At 43.1% G+C, this 23,322-nt stretch overlaps 1 protein-coding gene across 1 annotated transcript in view; it reads left to right on the plus strand.

The window, feature by feature from the left end:
- VCAN (versican) overlaps positions 1-23,322 on the plus strand; it is a 99,275-nt gene that overhangs the window by 61,772 nt on the left and 14,181 nt on the right. Inside the window, exons 9-13 of the mRNA XM_059492480.1 lie at positions 2,815-8,307; positions 10,417-10,530; positions 11,930-12,043; positions 19,485-19,643; positions 21,027-21,109. Coding sequence (XP_059348463.1) covers positions 2,815-8,307; positions 10,417-10,530; positions 11,930-12,043; positions 19,485-19,643; positions 21,027-21,109 — 5,963 coding nt within the window. The remainder of the gene's footprint in view (positions 1-2,814; positions 8,308-10,416; positions 10,531-11,929; positions 12,044-19,484; positions 19,644-21,026; positions 21,110-23,322) is intronic.

Genomic DNA, 23,322 nt, shown 5'->3' on the forward strand with positions numbered 1-23,322 from the left:
CAGGTTCTTTTATGTGGATTGTTCTGGCATGTGAGATCTTGAAAAAGCTAACAAAGTAAAAGCAGCGTCTGATAGAGATCTCTGCATGTGTAAGAATTTGTATTTGTCTTCTAGGTGAGTTTGGAACAGATGTTGTTCACTAAATTTATTGCCTACCATAAATGACTTGGTGTGAGCTACTAATTTGAGGGACTCCCAGGTGTGCACCGCTGCAAAAATTCTGCACTGTTGGTCAGACCTTGTTAGCCATGGTGCCCTCCTACAAATTACAGCCCATCCAGGCTTTATGAATTATTTCTTTTTTCAAATGTACAATTTCTGTGCAAAACTGCACGCTTTGTTTCACGGTCTTGATTGCTGTGTGTGAAATCATAATTAATCTTTAAGGCATACCAGGGTGTTTATGCACATCCCTCCTTGGCAGTTCACACAGCACAAGGCTTCTTTCCTGGCCATTCGAATTTCTGTGTGTGGGTGCAGTTATTTTATAGTGAATCTACCAAAAATCAGAGGCTCTCAGAGCTCCCCATCAGCTCTGCCTCGCCATTCCTCTCTCACTGACTGAATTCCCGTGGGTTCTTGCATGCACAGATTTGAAAGGAAGGTGTGAAATTCTGTCTGAAGTGAAACTTCTGCTTTTATGAAGTCATGGTTTCTCAGTGTGTCCAGGGTGGCCCTTTGCTGAAATTCATGGATTCTGAAAGGGGTGTTGTTAGACATGCTCCTCAAAGTCATGCTGCCAGTCTTGGAGAGATTACCAAATCCCTGCTTTTCACAAAATTTGAAAGGGAGATCTCTTAGAGCTCAAGTAAATTGCTGCAGAAAATTTATTCTTCTGTGGGACTGGGCAGCCTCTCTCAATATTTCTAATTTACTGGAGAAGAGCATTCATTCTTTGCAAGCATTGCATAAAGTAACTCCCAACAAGCACACGTGAGGGAGGGAGAGGAAATCTCAGTTCTGTAGCCATCTAATAGAGCTGTCATAGCTCATGGCAAACACCAGGCTTCTCTGAGCAATGCACAACAGCCAGGCAGGCACAAGGTTAAAAACAACCTTTGTTTTGCTTGCACTGGCAGCCCTGAGCTTAGTGTTGCACAGACTTGACACTGTAGTTGAAACAAACAATGCTGAAGGTGATTTATTCTCTGTATTCTTCAGCTGGAGCTTTAGCAAAGCTGAGATCCAGTAATACTTCATGAGTTCAGCTGTAAACACAGCGTGAGGTATTAGAACATTAATTCTCAATGGAGCTGCAGTGACCTTTTCAAAACCCAATTGAAGTCAATTTGCACACACAAGCCAGCCCAGGCCAGAGAATCATGAACCCCTCGTAGTGCTCTGTGTCAGTTTGACTTGATAGAATGCATTCTTTTCCAGAATGATCACCTGATGGCTCTGTCTCTGCGGACTCAGTAGTCACAGAGGTTAAATGATCTCCATAGGTGGGGGAATTACTCCAAATTGATGAAGTGCTTTACCTCAAGCTCTCATTGTTTTATGACTTGTGGATGGTTTTAGTGAGGGAGATTTGATTTAAGAGCCGAGCTGTGTCACGTACTGCAGATATTTTTTCAGGAAGCAGTGGTTGCTGACAGTGCTCTCGGGCAGGAGTCCTGTCAATTGCTTCAGATCCTCTCCTGGCAGATGTGGGCAAAGCTCCATTGGCCATTCCAGCTTGTACCAGCAAGAAAGTGATCCCCTCTGGCCAAAAGGGTTATAAACATAGCTCCAGAAGAAAGAAACACTCATGGAATAGGATTTCAGCACAAGGTTTACAATTTCAAGTCAGTTGGCCAAGCTTGAAATATTGGGGCTTGTTTCTGAGTCTGTTGTGTCCTTCTTTTTAATTTTTTTTTTTTTAAATTTCATTTTAATTAGGATAGTTTCCATTGTCTGGAACAGAAGGTTTGAAGCAATGTTTGTGCTGAAAGGGCAAGTTTAAAAAGTGTCTATGGAATCTGGGATCATAAATCTTGGAGGAATTCACGAGGCTTTCTGCAGCTAAAATCTTGCCTTCTTAATCTTCTTTCTTCCCCTTTATATGCCACCTAGAAAAAAACTGAGAGGCTTGCAACCTGTAGGAGTACGTAAATAATTCAAAGTTAGTGGTAAACAGAAGAAAATTACTTGACTTCAGTCATGTTACCCCTCTGAGTGGGTGTTGACCTTTGAATCTGTGATATTTTTTCTCATTTGCTGCATAATGCTTTAAAATTCCAAGTAGCAGCAGCTATGTAAAATTATTTATTCACTGTCCTAGGGTCCAAGTCTAGTGAAGAGTGATTGATGTAGATGTTATGGTGTTCCTAGTAATCTGAATTACTCTATAGTATAAGGAAAAGGGAGATGCAGAGGGAGTTTTTTTGTGTCTTATTTTATTTTAGACTTTGCCTTGCTTAGCTTTGCCTAGATTCAGTTATTGGTAGAGGTCAGTTACTGTTCTAAATCCCTGGAAGCAGTTGCAGCAAGTTGGTCTGAAAAGTGGTTTTCATCTTGTCCATTCCTCATCTTTGCTGAAAATGTAGGAGCAGGTAACTCAGGCATGGGTTTGGGACCAAGGGCATTGGCAATCAGCAGACCTGAATAACCAATGTGTTCAATATACAGAGAGGCTCCAACTAGAAAATCACACCCCATGGCAGAGTTTAACTTTGTGTCAACAGGAGAACACACTGAATTTGCAACAAATTGTTGAATTTCAGATTTTTTTTTTGTTTGGTTTTTTTTTTTTTTTTCTTCTCCAATGGATTGCTTGTACTTCGTGTGTCTGCTGTTACTTAGGGATTATGAAAAACTCTCTTTTTCTTGCAGATCACCCGGTGAATGAATTTTTGGATCTGTTCAATCGCCACATGCTTCCTCATGCAATAGATGAAACCCACATTGATGCAGAGTCAGCTCAGACTGAACCCTGTACTTCAGACTCTGTGCAGGATTCCTCTGAATATATAATATTGGATCCTTTCTTTCCAAACTATCCAGAGTTTGAAGACGACGAAGACTGTGAAAACACTACTGATGTTACAACCCCTCCAGCTTTGCAGTTCATCAATGGCAAGCAGCAGGTCACCAGCGCACCCAAGAGCACAAAAGCTGAGGAAGCCAGGAGCGACCAAATCGAAAGCGTTGCCCATTCCAAAAACGTGACCTTTTCCCAAATCAACGAGACAAACACATTCATCATTAATGAACCTGAAGCTTCTGGTACTATGCAACCAAGCAAAGCTGGAGAGGTGATGGGGCCGTTTGAGGTCACACAACCAACCTCAGGGGCTGCAATGTTAGAACCTGTCTATAGTGGGGAGTCTGAAGTTGTGACAACAGATAAATCAGTGGCCACCACTTCTTCACACGAGCAGTCTGTGCAAAACAGCAGAGAGACCATGGCCTGGCAGGGAACTGAGGAGAGCTCCACTAAGGATAGCAAAAACCTGCTTTTGGCTCCTAGTGAATTCTCTGGAGATGGCTCCACTGAGTCTGATCTGTCCACTCCGGTCTTAGATGTTGTGACAGGGTCAAGAAAGGAAGATGATGAAAAAAGTTCTGGTATAACATCTTCTCCTGATGCATTTACTGTGGAAAGTTCTGCTGTAACTGCTTCTCTGGAGGCAGTTTTTATTCCTGCTACAGTAGACAATGCCGTAACTGACCTTATTTCAGAAAAGGCAACCCCTGCTCCGGGAGACCATTATAGAACAACTCTTAAACTTAATGCAAATTCCCCTGTTGAAAACATTCTGGAAACAAGTCATACAGCAAAGCCTGAGATGAGTGCTGCTTCTTTTATGGTGCTGGAAGGCTCTGGAGATGTGAAAGACAGCATCACTGTAACAGAGGAAATAGCAGTAACAGAAACACTTTCAATGCAAGACACTTCTTTGGGCTCCGGCACAGCACTACTGACAGAATTTTCTGTGACTGATTCAGGAATCACCTCTGCTTTGCCCAGAGCTATAAGTACTCCTTATCCTGCCTTTGATCAAAGTCCTCAAGTAACTGTTGCCACCAACTCTGTGTCTGAGCTAATTACGGAAAAAGTGCTTGCCAGCTCTCTTGTAACTGAAAAGAATATTGATGATGAAAGAGAAATGCACACCACTGTTTACGCAGGTCACCAAAATTCAGCTACTGCTGCAGAGGAAAATTTGGATTTGAATGAACTTGGGAGCACCACAAGTGAAGTCATAACTGTAAGTCACGAGCCCGTCAGAAAAACAGTACCAGGTACCATAAGTTCTGAAATCAAAAAGGTCACCACCGTTCCTCTCTTGAGGGAGAAGAAGCTTTTTGTAAATGAAGGATCAGCAGAAGAGCCTGCAGACATATTTTCAGGGGGTTCCACAAGCAGAGTGGTAAGTATTGGCTCCCCATTTATTGATCCAGGTTCTGGAGACACAGATTTTGTCGTTGAGTCCGCTACTTTGACTTCAGTCCCGTTAAGGCCTGTCACTGAAACACAAACAGAAATGTATCAAGGAAAAATTTACAGCACAGATGATGCTTCACCAAAGGATGCAACAACAGAGTACGAAAAACGTGCAAGAACAGATGAACCTGCAGTAACAATTTTGAGTACTTGGTCAGAGAGCTTCACAGAGGGGTCTGGAGCAGAAAGTCAGACGTCCCTGGATATGTTTAGTACCAAAAACCCAGGAGAACTCAACACAGAAACAAAACCAACCTACACAGCTCCTTCTGACATAAAATCTGGTTCCACGAAAGAGATAGCATCTCACATTGCACCAGGAATTGAAACCAGAGATTCAGAAACGGGTGAGGCCACATCATCTCCAGCATCTGTGGTCAGTAACAACCCTCATGAGGGCTTGGTGACACATGGTACTGGCAGTGAAAAAGCAGTAGCTGAATCTACAGAAAGCAAAGATGCAAGAGTTGGTTCTTCAACTGTCTCCTTGGGCAAGATTTTCCTGATTGAGCACGGCTCTGGGGAAGAATTCAAAGATGACAGCAGCACCACAAAACTTATGTCTAATGGACCTACGGAAGAAATACTTGGAGGTCATTTCTCAATTACTGACCAGGGATCTGGAGAACCTGACTCATCCACTGGACCATTTGCAGAAACAGCAGTTGCCCCGACTGGGAGACCAGAAATGTGGGAGAAGGATGACAGGCAAGCTGTCAGCACATCACCTCTGTATCCTGCCTTCACTACAGATCCTGATGAGCAGGTCACAAGTTCTGAACATGAGGTAACCTCCATGGGGGCTGCAGGGGATGTGAGAACTGAGGAGAAGACTGCTGATGAGCTGGCAGCGAGAACTTTTACAACGAAGATTCCTTTGATGGAAGAGATACAATCTGGAGAAGAGACGGCAAGCGAAATTTCACCAAAAGCTACGGAATCTTCTGAGGAAACAACAACAGACTCGTTCTTTAAAAGTACACAGACTAGCCATGAACATCTGGGATTTTTAAATGTTCCAACTCCCAGTCCTTACCTGGAAGAAAAGGAATTAGAAACTGAACCTGTCAAAAAACCACTTTTGCCATTTAGTGATGACAGAGTAACTGAGGCTGTAACAATTGAAAGGAAATACGTAAGCTCTCCAGTCACAGTTGTAGAGCAAGAGGAAGAGCTGGTGCAAAACATTTTCCCTACTAAAGATATTCCCAGAACATTCCTGACACCTAAGGAAGAAAAACAGCCAAATAATGAGCTCATTGGAGATCCACTGTTTTCAGGACAGGGGTCAGGAGACGACCTTGCTGCTCTTCCTTCTGTAGTGCCATTTGTTGTCCAAAAAACCAAGAGTACCTCAAGCCCTGAAACTTCTCACCCTGCAACTATGGGACCTGGGCTTTCCACTGACATGACCCAGGACTTTGAACGAGGAAGCACTCCAGCAAATGTTGAAGTTAATGAAGAAGTCACAAGTGCTGTAGCTGAGCTGCTGCCAGAAACTGGAGACCCATTCCCCACCTCCACCTTCCCCAGCTCCTCAGCTTCAGCAGAAGACAGCTCCAAGAGCTTCATCTCTGAAGAGGTTGAAGACACCACACATTATTTTGTTGCGAATGAAGAACCACAGGAAAAGGAAACTGACCATGGGAGAGGAGAAAATGAAACAGATAAGACAACACCCACGTCTAAAGCTGCTTCTCAGGAGGAAAATTCACATTTTCTGATTAAAGGAGGCACAACTCCTGTATCTGTTATACTGAATGGGACTTCCAGTCCTGAAACAGAGGAATTTCTTGTAACATCAGCAACAAAACCTCTGGGCAGAGTGCTACCTGAGGGCTCTGGGGAAGGATCTGGCTGGGTTGGTGTTTCAGATCCATCTTCCCCTGATACGTTTTCCCATTTCTCAATACCCACCTCTTCCAAAGTGGAACTAAATGTATCATCTAGTGTTCCTGGACCTGTTTATTCCAAAGTTATGACCACAGAGACTCCGAGAGATGGATCGCAGACTGCAATCATGGGACGAGTCTCCCTTTTCACAGAAGAAACGGAGGTTTTGGTAAATCCATCTGCTGCTCACCCAAAGACGGCTTCATCAGAGGAGCTAACGAGCGACACTGGGTTATATGAAAAAATTATTCCTATGATTGATGATAAAAGAAGTGTAATATTGAACGTTTCTGTTTATGGTGACATTACCCTGATTGAAGAACGACTGCAAACCCCACCAGAAGAAACAACTATTATAGACATGGATCACTCTACATCAATGCCTGAGGATATAATAAGTGTGCAGACTATGCCAAATCCTGTCACACAGTCAACATATGGCTATGATGATAGCACAACAGCTGAAGGGGAGAAATATTATTCCACTCCCAGGTTTTCCATAGCCACAGAAAAGACACTTGGATCTGGTGACACTCTTCCTCTGACTACTTCCAGTCCACCAAGTAGAGAGCTGGTGACCTCTGGGCACAGACCAACCTCAGGTGATGTGGATTTGGGTTCAGGGAATGACATGAGTTTTGCGACAGAAACTCTCACCACCACGGGACCCTCCGAACTGGGCATTTTCCTTCCCACAGTGCCATCTCTGGCAAGCCCCCAGGTGCCTCTTGAGTCCCAGCCTGTTGTGACCAGCCCCACAGAAGACACCTATGAGCCCAGTACTTCAGCAAACAGCCAAGCAACAGCAGAGCAAAGCGAAACAGTCTCTGGCTTTTCTGGGATGGGCCAAGAAGAGCTGGCTGATAATCAGCCTGTGGCTCCTTCTCTTACACCAGTTGTAACTGGTGAGCCAGAAGAGGCTTTGGCAACTGGTGAGCTTGAGTTAAGTGTTGCCACCACACAGCCAGCATCCCAGATGACAACTGTGTCACCCACCAAGGGTGCAGGGAATCGTCCCATGGTGTACACAAACACAAAATCAGCATCAGCAGAGTATGAGGAGACAGATCCAGTGACTTTTTATTCTGTTTCTCAAGCTCCTCAATCCTCAGTAACTGTTCATTTAGTAAACAGAGTATCTGAGTACCCTGAGGTAATCATTACCAGCACATCACCATCATCATCATCATCATCAAGGGATTCACATCAGTCCAATCACTCCTCAGGAGGAATCTTCAAAGAGGTTAGTTCTGATATTACAGCAACATATAAACCACCCACGAGTGACCTTCTGGAGGCAACAGAGTCCCCTCTGCTGGAGCTTTCTCCTGAGCCTGTTTCGGACAGCACAAGCACGGAAAGCACTCCTCAGTTTGGCAGGATTCTAACAGGTGGGACGGAGGAGACAGAAACCCCTGCAACTGATTTACCTGCTGAGGAAGACGCTGCTGTTTCTGGAGATTCTCCATCAATACATGTCTTGCCTACTGCTTTTCTGAGTTTCGGAGAAAGAGCGAGCACAGATATATCAAAAGTCAGCACAACAAAAGTGGAAGCTTCTTCAGGGAGAGCCAATAATCCCCACCAAGAGGAAGCCAGGACTGCTGAGAGGCAGAACCCCTGGCTCGTGCCCACAACTGTTTCAGACTCACCCAACAGCATCAAAAGTGAAGGATTTAAACCTGGCCAGGACGCAGCTACAGTGGTCACCTCGCCCTCCCAGCTTTTGGATGGAGGCACAGAAACACAGGCGGCCTTGTTTGGCCAGGGGGAGATCACAACCACCTCCTTTAACATTGCAGCCAACAGCATCGCCCCTGGGAACAGCCCCTACCAAAAGGAGCCATCAGCGCTGGGCTCCGAGGAGCCGAGCACTGTGGAAACCGTGACTTCATCATTTTCCCTCCCGGAAGTCACAAACGGATCAGATTTCGTGATTGGCACCAGTGTGGGTTCAGTTGAAGGCACGGCAGTGCAAATTCCAGGTAACTTCCCCAAAACGCGATCCCTTGTGGTGTTACGTGTGTTGTGGTCCTTGTGGAGGGGTTGCCTGGGCTCTGGTGAGGGGTGTGACAGTCAGAGCTCCTCGTGAAGTGACAACGGACCTCGTCACCCTCCGGCTGAGAAATCAGCCTGGCTGTGGCCCCCACAAAGTGGAAGAGGATGGGGGGGTGCCAAAAAAAAAAAAAAAAAACCCCCAAGCCCAGTGACTTTCCATCGTGGAGCTCTGGATCAGACTGGAGGTAACCAGCCAGTTCTGAAAGGCAGGAAGGTAACGTTGGTTGTGGCAGGGAAATCAGCTGGAGTGATTTCATTTGCCACATTACAAAAGATGATTTTATCTGGTGACTTTTCTTGTGATAATTCTTACACAATTGGTTTTCTGTGAAGGGTTGTTTTCAACTTCTTGCAGTTGACCTAGAAAGCAACAGTGCATGTCTTAGGATCAGAATTTTCTATAAAATTGAACTTCTCTTGACCTACAAGACAGCTTTCCACATAGCTTTCCAAATCAAGATCATCTTTTCAGCCTACATATAGCTTTAAGTGGTCGATGCAGTGTCAGTCTCTTAAAAATTACAGAACTTTTTTTAGACATAATTTGCCGCAATATTTTGTTTTCCATGATGGTATTGGGAACCATTTCATCAAATACATGGGTGATGCCAGTAGTATCACTTCAATTCATATTTTGTCTAGCAACATCTGATGAAAGAACTGGACTGGTCTGATTTTATAGGTTTACTATTATTTTTTCCTCAAATAATCCAGCTAGCTGGAAATTTGAAAATGCTTACTGTGGAAATGTCCAGTCTGTAGAAGGATAAACAGACAGCAAACACACAAAAAATGCCATTAAGGTGCTTAACAGAGCCCTTCATTTGTGACTTTCAGTGAAACAGCCAGAAAACAAGCACCCTGTTGAACGGATGGGATCAGAACCTTTCCAAAACCTCCGAGGTGAAAACCTTACTCACTTAATCATAACCCTGAAGTTTTGCACATAGAGTTTTCTTCTGGAGGCTTTCAGCTGGATCTTCTGCATTCCCATGCCTAGACAGGGAAGAATTTGCATCTCTAATCTGCAAGAAAAAAATAGATTTTTTTTTTTTTTTTTGGTCAATCCTAGTCAGATTGCTTTGGGAAAGGATGACCAAAAAAAAAAAATCTTAATTTTTCTCGTGCCTCAGATTTACAGAACTCTCTTCTCTATTGTGTAAGCTGTCAAATCCAGGGCTTTATTTTTGCCTGTCAGAAAGACTGCCTTCAGGATTTCCCTCTCACTGTGAGAAACTAACTCTCAGAAATGGTTTGGTGTGGACTTGTCTGTGTGAGTGAGTGCTCCTAGGCACAAAATCAAATGCAAATACCCAGGTATGTAAGCTCAGTGGAAATAAACATCACTGGAAGGCATAAAGCTCTTCAAGGAAATGGTATTTAAACGCTAACTCCTGTAACAACCGAGGATTTCACAGCAGGTAAGTTTTTATCTTAATATTCAGTCCAGAGTCAAATGCATTCAGAGCCTTTGTTCGTATTCTTTAAATGTATTTTTAAGAAAGGCAGGTGGGAAGCACACATGTGAGAAAAGAAATAGGACTTGGTGGGGGTTGATTGATTGAATATAAGCAGCCAGTCAGTATGTTCTGTGTACCCTGTCATTCTGCATAAACTAACCCTGTTCAAGAAAAAAGCATTTTCCATTCATTTTGCATATGTTTAACTGTTTTCAGCTATAATTAATTGTCATGTCATGCAAACTACATCCTCAGCAGAGTATCATGACTGCCAAATACAGTACAAATTGCTGTGAAAAGAAAAAAGTAATTCCAAGAGTAATTTACAATGTTCGTAGTAAATGCCGTATTGTTGTTTAAGTTGAAAGTAGTGATGCCTGAAGACCAGCTTTTCTGTTTTATAAATCTTATTTTGAGCAGTTGAGTACATTAATAGAGTTTCTGTAACTACAGTAAAGCCTGCACCACCAATGCAGCAATGAAGAAAGATTTTTTTTTTTTTTCCTCCCGAAAATCAAAACCACAAAATTTCCTTGAAACCAGGGAGTCAAATTCCCTTTCCTCCTTGTTTAACAGGCCAAGATCCGTGCAAGAGCAACCCCTGCCTCAACGGTGGTACCTGCTACCCTCGTGGTTCCTTCTACATCTGTACCTGTCTGCCAGGATTCAACGGGGAGCAGTGTGAATTAGGTAAACTGGTGCCATCTGCTGCTCGAGTTTAAAGCTCTTGAACGTGAAATCTGGTGTGCTCTAGAGTTGAAGGTTGCATGGATGTTTGAAAAATTTCACCCCGAGGCCTTACTTTGGGACAATTAAATGGAGAGATCCCCATTGTCCCTCCCCTTTTCCCTCTCTCCACAAAGTGCATAGATCTGTGCACACGCACAGGGGTCAAGGGAACTGTAAATTAACTGCAGGAGCTGCAATTCCCAGCGTGAAATTCAAAACCACACCAAATAAATAAAAAAAATAGACATTAGTATTTGGGATGGTTCCCTAAGAGCTTCCCATAGTTATTTGAAAGGCTGATAAGATAAAATATTCCCAAATGTGAATGGGAAGCTGAGAACTGAACACAAACTTGAAATTTTTTGCAGGAAATTTTAGATATGCATCTTTGGTACAAATTAGTATTTTGGTAACAATTTTGGCTGAGAAACCTCTTCCAGTTGCTTGTGACATCTTTGCATCTCCTGTGACTGTAGATTTCAAGAGATTCACCTATGTGGTTCAGAATAACCCATTTTCCTTCCAGAAAGGAAGACAAAGTACGATAAAATGGAACAAGTAAGACCAGCATAAAATTTGACCAGAGCATATTTTAAAATAGAAATATGTATATTTTAAGCCTTCTGTATGATGCAGCAATTATTCCTAGTTGATTGTTTGTAGGTATGTCCAGCTTCTCTCTTAGATTTTAGCGAGTGAACCACGACTATTTCTGGATGGAGATGTTTGAAAAATCTGTGTGGAAGTCCACACTGTGATTGTTTCAGAGGAACAGCACTCATTAGGAAACTTCATATGATCTTCTTCATGAGGAGACACACTAGCTTACAACCTGTGCGAAATCAACCCATGCTGAAAATAATTGTATAAAATGAACTTGTGCTCCAATTTAAAATGTGAAGACAAGGTATTTTAGCAGCTAGAGGAGGCAGGGACAGACATGCTATTTGTTTACTGTGCAAGACCATGGGTGCTATGATGTTTTGTCCTTATCTCGATAAGATTAGACAAGAAAGAAATGAGAATTGCAAACCAATGAGATTCCAGAGCCTGCCGCTCTGCAGACTGAAATTAGCAGTCTGTTTAATGCTACATTATAAGTTTTCCAATATTTGAGTTTCGTGAAGACGTTCGAGGCCCCTGGTGGCCGATGGGAATCTCTGTTGTGCCAGGGTGACCCGCACAAGTCAGATTTTCCACCCGGAGAAGGCTGCGTGGCATTCCTCCCTCTCACCCCCACAGCCACCACGGGGATCTTTTGCAATGCTGCATTCCTCTGCTCTGGTCCTGGCTGAGGCTGCGGAGCGTTTCCCTGCTGGCAGCTGGGCGGGCGATGGAACCAGTTTTGTTTTCTGTGCAGATATCGACGAGTGCCAGTCCAACCCGTGCCGCAACGGAGCCACGTGCATCGACAGCCTCAACACCTTCACCTGCCTCTGCCTGCCCAGCTACGTTGGGGCTCTCTGTGAGCAAGGTAAGGGCTGCTCCCTCACCTGTGCTGCTGCACGCTCCATTTCCAGCCCAAAAATCCTTCTGGAGTAACAGGGAAAAGCTTCCTAAAAATGAGAAGGTGGAAGAATCTGGCAAAAATCTGCGGGAAGTCACCAGCGGTGAGGAGAGGATTTTTGTTAGACTTCCCTGACTCGTGGTTCAGGGTGTTTTCCCATCTCTCACTTTGCACAAGCCCTACCCACATGCTAACCTGAGTGGAAGCCATGCACAAAATATAAACTGATACGCGGGGCAATTTCTGTGTCAAAACAACAGCTCTCAGGCGTTGCTTTTCAGCAAGAGTTTTCAGGTGGCTCCAAGCCTTGTTGTTGATGCTGCCTTGCAAACTGCTGGGAAGACACAAAATGAGGCTGTCTCATTACTGTAGTGATGCTTAATGAGTAGCAGCAGGGTTACTTTGTGGCTGAGTTTCTCTCTTAAAAAATTATATGTGGTGTGAAGGACATATCAGAACCCATCACCTCCAAAAAGCATCAGTGAGATGTAGGAATAGTTTAGTGAATAAGACAGATTAAATATTCCTCCAGTGGGGACCACAGCTTTGACAACTTCATCCTACAGTTTTCAAAATTATTTGTTCTGGGATTCTCTTAGGAAAAGTAGGTGCAGGATTATCATTACAAGGAGGTTGTAAAAGGACTTCTAAGCTGGACAACTGAAATATGATTGAATATCCATGTTCCTGTAGTTGTTAGAAAACTGCCTGCAAGAAACCTCACAGAATTTACAGAAAACGTTTGCAGTGCAAGATGCTTACTCAATATGTGGGAGGAGGAATAGGGTAGCAACATTTGTTCTGTCAATAAAATTAATGGAGGCATTTCCATGGGAAAAAGAAACGGTGCTTGCTAAACTTATGAAAATATGCTTTTCTTTTTCCTTCAGCTGAATGATTTTGGCCACAGGTGAATGAACTAAACTTTTGGATTTGTTTAATTGATATTGTATGTTTTCATGTTTGTTTCTCAGCTTCAGTGAAGAGTGGTTTGCAAACTCTTCCAGCTCAACCTGTAGAGATCTTTGTTAAAGGTGAAAAATCTCAGAGCTGATCAGCTTCAGCATTTTTGCTGTTTAACCTTTTCATCAGTCTGGCTCACCTTGTAACTTGAGAAGGCTTTCTGAATCTTGCCACCCAAATTAAAAATTGACAGTGTTTTCACACCAAAAGAAATAAATGTTCTCACTCCCTTCCTCCTCCCCTTCATTCCAGCAAATCCATGGCAGCGAGTGGCTCTGAGTGTCATGGTAGCTTTAAGCTGCTTTTTATGACCAACCTGAGAGTGCATTTTAGGTGGTTAATGGGAACATTTCCTATTTTGTCAATCAGAACCAGAGCTGTGCTCTCTCAGCTTTGGAATTTAAATTTCCTCCACTTAAAGTCCTGCAGTGGTTTGGGACTTGGGAAAAGGTTTTAGTGCCAAATTTCCACTCCACCAGACAAAATAAAACTGTGTTGGCGATTCAGACATGGTTGTCTGGCAAGCAGGCTTTATTTCAAGGCATCAGTCCTGACCTCACTAGATTTAAAGACCAGCCAGGACGACAGAATGTGCACCTCAGTGCCACAGGAAAGGTGGAGCTCAGCACACCTAGATTATATTTCGTTACTTCTTTTTTTTTTAAATTTCAAATATACTATTCATTTTAGAAAGTTTCAAAAAAAAAATAAAAATCAGGCTGAAGGGGTTTCTTAGGCACAGTGCTGAGCATTCAAAATGCCGTGGGAGGGAATGGGAGCAGGGAGCATGCACTGCCCTTGGACATGAAGCTCAGAGTAGGAGGTCACCACATCTGCACCCACTGCCCTGGTGCAGAAGGAAAAGCAGAGCTCAGAATTTCACCCAAATGCCCCTGTGGGACTGCTGTGGAGTGAGGGATATTCGACAGGGGTGTCCTGCTTGTGTCAGCATTTGGAGGGGACGTGGCCAGGGGACAGCACGGCAGCGAGCCCTGGCAGGTGGTGAAGGTAAAGGAACCTTCTGGGTGATCTAATCCAGGCTGAGGCAAATCAGTCCTGAGGCTCAGGGAGCTGGAACTGGCTCCCTGACAGCCCTTCCTCTTGCCAGGTGGAAAGAGTTCAGCAATCCGAGCCTGGGAACATCTTCCTGAAGCGAGCTGGAAGTGTCAGATGTTAGAAATAGTGCAGCTGAAAGTTCCCTCAGAAGCTTGCCCTTAAACTAGATTGTTAGCTTGGTTAAGCTAATCATCACTTCTGGTGCAGGTGAGATTAAAAGGGACAATATCCTCTTTTGCCCACCACCTGTATCTTTTCAAAGGAAAGATGGATATTCTGCTTGCCACTTTCTGACATTTGAACATCACCCCTTAAAATTCATAAATATCCCCCAAACACTTTCCCAAAGAGTGACAGGAGATTGCAGTAAATCTTGGTGTGAGTTTTATTCTGGGAGAGCCATCAGTCTTTCCATTGTCATCTCTCTGTGAAAAGCCCCTATGACAACTCTCAGGAAATGGTAGAGGCTTGCAACTTGAGCCTCAGTTTTAAGGGTGAATTCTCTTTATGAGAACTGGACAAACACGTCTGGATTTTCCTCTTCCTTCCTTGGCTGGCTAGAGTTTCCTTTTCTTTTTCTCCTGTTTCTGCTGTAGCTGGTGTCTCCCTGCTCTCAAGGAATGTTTTAAGCCTAAGGTTTGGCTTGCTTGCAGCTGGACATGTGTGCAAAAATGGCACATGTGTGTTTGTAACCGAATGCGCCTCCTTGGGATAATTCAACCAGCTGCTCTCTTCCAGGTTCTGAAAACAAAACAAATGTGGGTTTTAACCACCCTATCAGGAATCACGTGTTCTTATAACCCAGGTTCATTGCTTCAACGTCTGTGATTACTCCAGTCTTATTTAATTAATTTTGTTCCCAGGGCTTGGTTGGTTGGGGTTGAGGTAGTTGAGAAGGGCTCAGGGAAAAGGTAATTTCAGAAAACAGATGGTCTCCTACTAATGTCTGTCAGCTGAAAAGAGATTATTTTGGCTATTTGCTAAAGAAATGGGCTTCTCCTCAAGATGTGGGGGCTAAGTGGCCTCCAGCATTTCCTCATTAGCTGAAGGCAGAGAGTCACTGATAAAATTCACAGCTGAGTAAGACTCTCATTATGTTCTGGTACCTGTGTCAGTCTTTATTTCCTTTAAGCCTCTTCTGGAATTTCTTTAAAGACAATGGACCTATTGACAGCAGCATTGAATAAACAGTCCCTATTTATGTATCAAACCCACTGAGAACTCTTTTATTAAGTGCAGTGTTAAGGGATGTGGTTACACATGATCAATTGCAGTTACAGAGAACAGAAGCTGTGAGACCAACTCCTTGCACACACCAGTGAAAACCCCTGTAAATTGTCATAAACCCTGGATGAGTTTTAAAACACCACAAATATGGTGAGCAGTGTTTCAGTCCTTCCATCACATGCTGGAGCAAGGTTACACAAGTCTGTGGCTGGGTACACAATGAATGTGAAGTATTGCATTCAATAAATGCTTGCACCTACTCTGCTCACCGTGGTTGGGTCAGAAAATTTACCTGCAATTAGTGTCTACTAATTCAGAGACACTAGTTCAATGGTTCAGTAAAGGTACTGGAAATTTATATCCATATGGAACCTTTTTACCTTTTTGTCACCCTTTTAGCTTTCATCATTAAGAAAGTGTTGCACACTGAGGACAAAACTGTGCAGAGATGAAATTGCCCCCACAGTTTTACTAGCCTGGTTTGCATTTTTATCCTCTACCATCTTGAATTTCCCTTTCCCTATGTTTTTTCCCTCTTCTTATCAACTTCTCCTCTAAAAAAAAACCAAACCAACCCCCAAAAATGCCAAAAACAAAATCCACCAAACGCAAAATCCCTTGAAAAACCCCAGAATCCCCAGCCACTCTCCAACCCCAAACAAAAAAATCCTCTTTTCCAGCATCTAAAAACATCATGTATTTTATAGCCATCAGTTCTGGTTTGTTTTGTTTTGGGATTTTTTTTAGATTTGGGATACACACAGGTGCAGAAAATTACTTAACTTTTTGCCAGTGTTTGGCACCTTTTTTCTTACAAAGAGAAATTGTGTGATTTTTTTTTTTGTAAGAGAAATTGTGTTATAATTCATGCTCAGGCCATTATATCCAACTTAGGAAACACAGTCCTCTCAGTTTTGTATTTTCAAGCCCCTTTGCCCCCACATTTCTCTCAAATCCTTCGCTTCTTCCCTAGCAGAGGCCAGGGAAGGTTTGATTAGAATAGCCTGGAATTCCTCTCTGGCCACGTTTTTCTCAGCTCCTTGTTATTATCTGACTTGTTTCCTGTGGGACAAAGGAGTCCCTGAACAAGATAAATAATAAAATCTTAAGTGCCTTCACAGAGGACATAGGTCTGTTAGTCAGCTTTGTGTGGTTAAACAAATGTTCTAGAAAGCCCAAGGCAGACTAAAAATTACCTAGATGCCAGAGATTAAAGCTGTGTCTGCAGCCTGCACCTCGCACAGAATACAAAGAGGGAAAAGATAAAAAAGCTAACAATTTGGTTGTGTAGATTACATTCTTTTTTTCATAGCTGGGATGACTCAAGGCACAAGCAGTTTTCTACAGCTCAGCTTCCTGGAAATAGAAGGGACATAATCACTCTAAACTTGATTATGTCTTTGCATTTGGTACATTTATGTCAATACTGATGGCTTTTGGGAAATTATTTTGATATCAGACTCTTAAGACAATGACTACATTATTAGTGTCAGAGAAATTCTGATAAGCCTCAGACGTGGCTTTGGCACACTTTGTTTGCACTTTGAAATCTGTTTATGTACATGTAAAATCTAGTTTGTGTCATGGGGGATTTAAACCCTTTTTTTTGAAAAATAGACAATTTGGTGTGTCAGTATGGAAACGGCCTCTTCCTGCTGTGAATTAAGAACCTGTGCTGGGAAAAACTGCTTTTTTAGGTGGTGGTAGCAGCTCACAGATAAGTAATCCCTTAGTTAAGATATTTGCAGCCATCAGCCCTTGGCATGCACTGCAATATTTGGTTGTTTCTGTACTCAGGCAAAAAGAGGCCCTTTGGCCAAAGCATGTTATTGACCACTGGACTGCATTGACTGACTGAGAATGAGAAATCCAGTTTCCAGCCCCGAACATCTCCATAGCTCTGGGGAGGCTGGAACAGTTGGCTTCAGACACCGTTTTGCTCAGGGGCCTGATAAAATTTAGTGGGAATTGGCTAATTCCTGGTGGATGTGTGGGGTAGGGGAGGCCAGGCCTTGTGCTTCTGTTCCTCAGCATCCTGAGGCCCCTCAGGGCGAGCCATCCCGTGCTGAGATAGCTGTGGCTGAAACACACTGTAATCTCTCACTGAAATGTCCTTCATGATGCCATTGCATCTGCCATGGCTCCAAACTCCCTGCCTTTCCCCTGTTATTTCTCCCACTCCTCCCTAAAACTCCCTCTTATCACTGGCAGGGTCCTTCCCATCCTCGAGCACAGCTCAGACGTCACACAATCAGACATCACACTTGTTTTCCCCATCTTACTAATGCTGATTTTTTCCTGTGATTCATCCCTGCAGAAGCAAACTTAGAACTGAAACTCTTGGGGGGTTTTTTTGCCATCTATTCTGTTTACAGCTGCCTAACCTTGACAGAATAATTAACGTCAAATCCTTGTTCTTCCTGCTCCAAGGCTTGTGTTTATTTCTCCTATGCATAGTGGCTGGTGTGAATCCTCTCTGTGATGCATTCTTATCAGCACCATGCCTCATGCAAGCACAGACAACGTGCAATTTCATTACTTTGTATTTCAGCTTTGCAAACCTCCTAACAAATTGATGCCTAAAGTTGACTTCATCAAGGAAGATGGGTTTTGGAGGAGGATTTGGAGGCCTGAGCTCAGAAAGATAATATTGCAGCTTTGCTTCTGCAGACTAAACAATTGCAATAATTTCCCCTCATATAATTTTGAATCATCAGTTTCTTCCAAACTTAAGTTAGTACAGTGACTTGAAGAATGCTTTGTCCTTGCAAGTAAAAATTCCCATCCCCATGTACAGACTCAGAAAACTGGTGAAATGAAGGTTCACTGCAATCCAACATCCAGGGATTTCATCCATCCAGGGTGACAGGTGTAGATGTCCTCCTGAAATTGCCCAGATTCAGCTTAATTCAATCACTGGAAATCCACAAAGTTTCCAATTGCGATTATATGCCTTAGATAAGTAATAGTCTTGCAGTTTGTGCTGGAAGTGGGTAAACTGAAGTGCCTGGAAGTGAGGTCTCAAGGATGGGTGTACTGAGACTGGGCAAGCAGAACTACCTGAAAATGAGATTGAAATGATGAGTCTTTGATTTTGCATGCCTTCACAGATGGGATTTTCTTGAAACTTTGTCCCGCAGAAAATCCCTTGGTGTAGATGAGATGTGCCTGGTTTTGATGCACTGACCAAACGTGCCTGGTTTTGGTTGATTGACCAAATGTGCCTGATTTTTGTCCATTGATCAAATAATTCTTGTCTTGGTCCATTGACCAAACATGCCTGGTTTTGGGTGATTGACCAAACATGCCTGGTTTTTGTGCATTGACCAAATAAATGTGCCTCATTTTGGTCCATTGATCAAATGTGTCTGATTTTTGTCCATTGATCAACTGTGCCTGGTTTTAGTCCATTGATCAAATGTACCTGGTTTTGGTGCATTGACCAAATGTGCCTGGTTTTGGTTGATTGACCAAATGTGCCTCCTTTTCTTCCATTGATCAAATGTGCCTCATTTTGGTCCATTGATCAAACATGCATTGTCTGTGTTGACCACACAATGGTGCATTGACAAAACATGCCTGGTTTTGGTGCGTTGACCAAATGTGCCTCATTTTGGTCCATTGATCAAATGTGCCTGGTTTTGGTGCCTTGACCAAACGTGCCTGATTTTGGTGTGCTGACCAAACATGCCTAGTTTTGGTTGATTGATCAAATGTGCGTCATTTTGGTGCTTTGATCAAATGTGCCTGATTTTGGTGCGTTGACCAAACGTGCCTGGTGTTGGTCCATTGACCAAATGTGCCTGGTTTTGGTGCATTGAGCAAATGTGCCTCGTTTTGGTCCATTGATCAAATGTGCCTGGTTTTGATGCACCGACCAAATGTTCTTGGTTTTGGTCGATTGATCAAACATGCCCGTTTTTTTGCATTGGCCAAATGTGCCTCATTTTTGTCCATCGATCAAATGTGCCTGGTTTTGGCTGATTGATCAAACGTGCCCGGTTTTGATGCACTCACCAAACGTGCCTGATTTTGGTTGACTGACCAAATGTGTCTCTCATTTTGGCGCATTGACCAAACATGCCTGGTGTTGATGCACTGACCGAACGTGCCTGATTTTGGAGCACTGACTGGGACTTTGTGCTTTGTCTGTGTGCTGCAGACACGGAGACCTGTGACTACGGCTGGCACAAGTTCCAGGGGCAGTGCTACAAGTACTTCGCGCACCGGCGCACGTGGGACACGGCGGAGCGGGAGTGCCGCCTGCAGGGAGCACACCTCACCAGCATCCTGTCCCACGAGGAGCAGATCTTCGTCAACCGTGCGTACCCTCCTCTGCCTCACCCCACCAGGGACAGCTGGGCGTGCCAGGCAGTGTCCAAAGGAGGAGATGGGCAAGGGTCTGGACGGGAGCTGAGGTCACTCGGGTGGTTCGGATGGGGAAGAGGAGACTGAGGTTAGGCCTCAGCGTGGTGTCCAACATCCTCTGAGGGGCATCTCTGATCTCTGCTCCCTGTGGCAGGGTCAGACCCTCAGGGGATGGCCTGAAATTGTGTCAGGGCAGGTTTAGGTTCTTATCCTGGATGTGCTGGGCACTGCCCAGGCTCCCCAGGGAACGGGCATAGCCCTGAGGCTCTAGATTTCTGATTAAAACTAAAGGATTTTCCTTTAATTTTGCCTGTGTGGTGGTGGAAAAATGTCTCATGATTGGTGGATTTGGTTCCACAGAAGTGCTGTTTAAAAAATTCAAAACATACAACACTTTGTTCAACTGGATTTGAGGCAAAGCCTTTGCTCCAGGAAGCAAAGACAAAGCCTTTGCTGCCAGAACTCCAGAATAATTTGAAATATTCTCCCAGAGATGCCCAGGGTGGGATTGTTGGGGTGTCTGTGCAGGGACAGGGACTGGACTGATGATCCCTGTGGGTCCCATTCAACTCAGGATATTCTGTGACTCTAAGCAAGAGAGATCACTGAGGGTTTAGAGATAGTGAGATCTCCTCCTCACCACCCAGCTTTTGCATCTCCAACTTAAAACATACTTTAAAATGTTAAATAAAAGGCACACTTTGTGTTGTAAATGTTTACTTCTGCAGTTAATACAAGTTCTCTATCACTATTAAGTTATAATTTGTTAAATAGAAAATACTTTTTGGGGGGAGGGATGAGAACAAGAACTTTTGTTTTGGCATTGAGACTTTTTGAAACTTTTTTTTTTTTTCTGGAGACTTAAGGTATTTTGTGCATATCATGTTTTTGTGCACATGATGACATCAAGACAATGCCACCATAATTAGCCATAAAGAAATAGCTACTGTGTTGTACTGTAAAATTTAGACAACAATGGCCACAGCCTAACCAAAGCTTGAAAAATGTGGATTAGAATATGTGATTTTAATTTTTTTTTTCTTTTCTTCCTGTTGTACATTCTCAGGTAGGAAATGAATTCTCTTTGCCGTGGTAGACTTCCCTGGGAGTGAAGAGACAGGGTCATTTAAAACTTTTAGATGAGAACCTGCATTTTTATACACATCCCAAATTAAAACCAAAAAGCTGAAAAAGAGCCTCTGAACCAGCCTTTAGCACAAAGAGCAGAACAATCTTAAGAACAGGATGTCTGATTCATTCCGCATAAAATTATTTTCCTTGGTGAAGCCTCGTCCATTTATGGGAAAGTTAATGGAAATGCCCTTCTGGTCCCCAGGTATTGGCCATGACTACCAGTGGATTGGCCTCAATGACAAGATGTTTGAGCGTGACTTCCGCTGGACCGATGGCAGCCCACTGGTAAGATGCCTTTGAGCTGAAATCACTCACTCATTTCTTTTTGTGGTGGCTTATCAAATTCCCACTAACAGTGAGGGAAGCTGCATTAAAAAAAAAAAAAAAAAAAACAAAATAACAAAAAAACCCCCAACAAAACAAAAAAAAAACACCCCAAAAAAGTAGCCAAAAAACCCCCACTGTCGCTAAATGCGGACCCAAGCAAACAGTCAGTAAATGCATTTTTGGGATACCTAATATTTTGTGGTTTCGCTCTGAGGTCTTGTTCTCAGTTCCTGTTATTGTATGTGTGGGAGCTCTCTAAGGTTTCACATAGAAATACTCAAAAATCTGAGACTGTGGTAATTTAAGGGCCTCTGCTGGAGGTGGTTTGTGATCTTGCCTTGCGCAAGGCCGTGTGTGGCAATTCTCCTCCCTCACCAGGATGCATTTTTGGGTGATGATCTGGCCCTCAAATCTTGCCTTTGCTGTGTCTCTGGGGTGCACAGGGGAGCCTCACAAGCATTTCTGGAGCCTGCTCTGTGGGGCAGCTCTGCAGCAGCCATCCTCAACTGGTTCAGGGGGCCTGTAACCCATAATTCAGCCATAAAATTTTAAGATGCTGTTGATACCTCCTGACTTAAAACAAAAAGGAAAATCAGCAGAAGGAGAGGGAAAGCATCTTCACCCACCATCAACACACCTAAATCAAAGAGGTGATGGACATAGGAAATGATCAAACTCTTCCCCAATCAAAATAATCTCTTCTGCAGGAGGAACAGGTGATTTATTTGCTGTTGAGCACCCAGTGAAGAACATTACATTAAGAAAAAGCCCAAACTGGTTACTATTTTCCTTCCAGTAGTGAACTTTTAAATCAGAGAGCATCTGGACACACCTGTTGTTGCTGCAGACCATGTGGCTGCAGCTGGTGTAGAAAGACACCTGGGGCAAGGCAGGCTTCAATTATTGCCATTTCATGTAAATAACCACACCCTAAAAGTGCTCTGAAGTGGCTTTTAAATGAGACATTTCTTGGGGACATGGCAAAGGTGACAGCAAAGAGGGGTGGGGAATGGTGGTGAAGCTTTCTGTTGCTTCACTGGTGGCTCAGGGTGGTACCTTAGTGATTCCAGACACCAGGTGTAAAATAAGATAAATATACATAAGATAATATATAACGCTTATATATTCCAAAACCAGAGTTGTTGTGGCACTGATTAATCACCCTGGTCTAGTGGAAGGTGTCCCTGCCCATGGTTCCTCCCAGTCCAAACCATTCTTGATTCTATAAATTTGAGGAAATTAAAATTAGAGCTGAGATCATATTTTTATAATTCAGGCTACTGACTGAATGGGCATTATATTTTTGCTGTAATTTTCAATTTTAAGAAATTAAGATATTCTAGGAACAGAGTTGTACCATCTGTCCAACAGATTTCTGCTTTTATTGATCTTTTTTTCCACCTTATTTTTCTTTCATTTTTAACAACTTCCCTCTGTCTCTTCCTTCAGAAACAATTTAGGTGTCTCCTGAAATCATTTATGTTCATTGCTTCAATAGATTTTCCTCATAACTTATTCCATATGGTTTCTGGATCCCATGGTTCTGAGCAGCTGCCTCATTTGTTCCTTTTTCTCTGGCTTTTAACTTATTTCTCATACTTTCTAACCACTCTTGTTATTTCAGTGATTTATTACTTCTCTGCTAATTAACAAGAATGATAACATAATTAAATATACGCATCCAATCTACTTCCCTGATGTCCTCCTAAAATTGCAGTGAATTTAAATACTATGCAGGTAGAAAATTTGCCTCTTTTATGGGTGTCCAGGTGAGCAAGATTTATGATGGCTTTAAATTCATTAGCATAATTTGTGATCATAAAAATCAGCATTATTACACCAACACTCAGGCTCTAAATTGAATTTCTGAGTTTAGAGGTGACTCTTGCCTATAGCCAAAATTTAAATAGCCTTGACTTGTTTTATGTATCAGGGTGCATGTGTATTCAGCTGTTTCTAAATTTGTTTCCCAGCTCTATGCACTCTCCAAAAAATACTCTCTATCCACAATTCCATTCAAGACTTCTGGCATGGGGGAAAATTTGTTAAGTGTGCTGGGGATCCCCCTGATATCAGTTTTCTTGGAGATACTATCAGAAGAGTGATTGTGCGGCTACAAGTGGTGCACATTCATCTTTATCTTGATACTTCTTTGAATCTTCTCCAATAAC

The sequence above is a fragment of the Ammospiza nelsoni genome, chromosome Z, assembly GCF_027579445.1.
Source record: "Ammospiza nelsoni isolate bAmmNel1 chromosome Z, bAmmNel1.pri, whole genome shotgun sequence".
Lineage (NCBI taxonomy): Eukaryota > Metazoa > Chordata > Aves > Passeriformes > Passerellidae > Ammospiza > Ammospiza nelsoni.